General features: G+C 55.0%; 1 protein-coding gene across 1 annotated transcript; it reads right to left on the bottom strand.

Moving 5' to 3' along the window:
* Positions 1 to 826: 826 nt before the first annotated feature.
* Positions 827 to 2,191, bottom strand: NCLIV_029560 (conserved hypothetical protein; the record flags this gene model as incomplete). The annotated part of the gene is made up of 1 exon (XM_003883151.1): positions 827 to 2,191. One exon carries the CDS (start codon positions 2,189 to 2,191, stop codon positions 827 to 829), a length of 1,365 nt encoding a protein of 454 aa, XP_003883200.1.
* Between the last annotated feature and the right edge of the window lie 1,082 nt (positions 2,192 to 3,273).

The raw sequence follows: 3,273 nt of genomic DNA, 5'->3' as shown, positions 1-3,273 counted from the left end.
GACTGTGTAGCTTGGTCTCCACGGCAGACAGGTGCTTCCTACGCTTTGGAACGTCACGGAGGTCCCACTACCAGGGTGACGCCACGAGAATATTTCCAACCATTCGGACAGTGACGTGGGAGGTGAGGCTTCGTAGGGGGTTTTACTGCATCGCTGCAAGTCTGCCACGGTGGGATATCTGTGAAGAGAGGGAAGCGCCAGGTTCTGATCACACAGCTCACCGTCTTTCTGGGAGAACTGGTGCCGGCTTCGAGTTGACCTCGAAGGAAGTGTAAGCCTAACGAGGAGGGGCCCACATACGCGTGGGAAAGACAATAGCTGTAGCCTCCGTGCAACCGGAAACAGATCACGTCAATCACAAACGTAAAACTTCAACAACAGCCACACGCAATGATGTTTTTAGGCGACCAAGTAGCTGTACACACGTCCTTGGATCGTAAGAAGGGCCAGAAACAAAACGAGTGTGTATATGGGACGTCGGTGAAATAAGACAGTGCAGGTAACATTGTACCGTGCTGCACGGCGTTAAGCGATTGCCCGGAACCACAAAAAAGGTGCCGCTTGCAGTGCAACGCCTCAACAGCGCACCACAGCGGCTACAAAGGTCGCCTTGAAGGAAGACGGATCGTCATCGCGTGAAGATTCTAGCAGCATAGCAGCTCCCACGCGGAGAACTAACTTTTGCTTCACGCAAAAAAGCACACTAACGCTGGACCTCATATCTGTTCGCTCAACTTCCCCACTCTTGTCTCATTGTACCCTCTCATTGCCAGTCCTTCCGTGAGAAAAACGTTTTGGCCTGAGTCACATGCTCCTTTCCAGTTCCTTAAAGGATACTTCTGCTGTCTACGTGCTCGTGAAAAAGCCGGCATATTTTCTCAGCCCGGGCCATTCCAACTCGCAACGCACGCGGAGGCGCAGCGATGGCCCCTCCTGTCAGTCCCGTCCCGGTGAAGGCCGAGGGCACTTCCAGATCAGCTATTTCCTTCACGATAGCCATCAGGCATGCGTTCGCCACATTTATCTTCCGCCGGGAACTTCTAGGCTGCCGTTTTGCCTTCTTTCCGCTGCTGCCGTCTCCGACGGAGCTCGGCCCTGCAGGAGAGCAAGCGTCTCCCCGGATTGGCTCAGTGCATCTGTTGTCCCTCCTCTCGGCAGTTTGAAGCGCAGACACGAGAGCCGCTGGCCTCCTGAAGCGGCGAATGACGGCACTGGCGACTTTATCTGTAACACCTGAAATTTGCATGAGCTGCTCCGCCCATAGCCGACATGCGAAAGTCGAAACGTGGTTGTTCGATATTGTGCCTCGGACCCCGTGGCCCCGTTCCTCACTCTGCTCGAGGGTGTCCCCGTCGTCTAGGACGTGGGCAGTGGTTGGTGTTTCGGGAGACACGATGGACGAGGAATCATGCGAGAGCGACCGCGAGGATATAGGTAGAGCACCCGACGCGATTTTGTTGACAATTACGGCAGAGGCAAACGACATTTGTCTACGTTTTTTTGGTCTCTGCTGCAAGTCCACAGGCAACTCCGAAAGCTGTGCAGCTCCGCGGAGTTGCTTCACCGCCCCCAAGAGAAACAGCGCAGTACCCGCGGGGTTCAGGGGCTCCTGGGTGTCTATACCCCATTCGATGAGCAGCATTGAAATCAACTCGTCAAGATTTTCTGCAGAGAAAGAATAGGAAACAGGCATCGACTCCGTGGTCGGTCCCGGCGCCCTGCCTGGAGTGGCTGTATCTTCCAGCTGCTGCGCTAGGGTGGGAAGAGCCAGTGAACCAGGAAAAGAATCTTTCCTCCCAGAGCTCTTGTCCCTGCAACCACTTGGAGATCCCTCAGAGAACGGAGCGGACGCCGTAATATGGGGCTGCGGAATGGCGAGAGCTGCCCGAACGCCTTCCAGAACACAGATGATTCGCGCTTCGCATTTCATTTCTTGCATCAAACCGCACAGTCGGTGGGGAAGATCTTCGATTTCGCATGTTTTTGTGCGAGAGGTATTTGCTGACTGGGCCAGCGTAAATTCGGTCACATCCTGCCTGAGGAGATCGGCGGGCGTATAAAGGGGAAGAAGCAACATTCGCCTGTACGGACTCCTGCCCAGGCGATTTCCCCACTGCTCTCCTGCGTCACAGCCATCCTGGACGCGTTGTCGCTGTACCCGTTCAGTATGGGTGATAATCTCCGACGGCATGCACAACACACAAGTGTGTGGCGCAATTGCCATCAATTTTTCGACGGCCAACAATTCGGAGAGACTGCTGGGTACTTCCGCCACGTCTCCCGAGAGAGACCGACTCGTTGCGCGCTCATCATGCAGATTGCGAAGCCAGCATTGACGAACCTCATGCGTAACGATCGTCACACAACGCCCTAACTGCCCCTCCTGTCGAAGGAGGTTCTTGAGGAGCGGTGGCAACTCTGACTCAGACAGACGCTTCGGAAAATGCACATGCACATGGTGAGCCTCACTGTGCGTCCGCTGTGGCCTTTTGTCAGCTCTTTTTTCCTCAGGCGCCTGTCGACTTTCCCGGGACTGCCGAGGCAGGCTGAGGTCTTCTTCCCGCGACCGGACGCGCCCATCCCCTGCCTTCAGCGCGCCTTCACGGTCAGAAGAAGCCCCGCATGACGCAGGCACATCGCAAGACATGGCAGCTGCATCCCATCCCAAGGCTCTGTAGTTCGGCTCTAGTGCTCTGTTTCGGCGAGGCCCGACCGCGTGGACGACTGGGAGCTAAGAGATGTGAACATCAAAAATATGCTCAGGATGCGAGCTGAGGAACATGCGACATTCAGTTTCAAAAGAGCACAAACGGCAAGACAGCATTCGCTGCGAGGCTGGACGGCTTGCCCGACGCATGCTGCTGTGCACATGCTACCGAGGAAGAGCGTCATCCAGTGAAGGCATCCTCCCTTGTCAGTGAGGCACAGGCCGTATACATGGAAAGACGAAACGAGACAGTTGAACAAGGGGAAAAGAACTGCATCGAGGACACAGTGAAGCGAATGGCTTAAGTGTCTCGAAAAGAAAAGTTTCCGAATCCCATCGTGGCGCGCGCAGGGAGGAGGGTGCATGCAGCTGGCGGCCAGCGCCTATCTCGGCTACCCTTCGTGAAGAACGTGAGAAAATCTGGGCTAGATACTGTATCATAGGTAATATCTTCTCTAAATACTTGTCTTTTTTCCACGTTTACAGAGAGAACGCGCGTCCAATGAATACGGTAAGATTCCAGGCAGAAAAGCGCGAGGGTGCACACATCGAAGGAGTCGGTCTGC

This window comes from Neospora caninum, chromosome VIIb, assembly GCF_000208865.1.
Source record: "Neospora caninum Liverpool complete genome, chromosome VIIb".
Lineage (NCBI taxonomy): Eukaryota > Apicomplexa > Conoidasida > Eucoccidiorida > Sarcocystidae > Neospora > Neospora caninum.
This window is presented reverse-complemented; position numbering and strand designations above follow the sequence as displayed.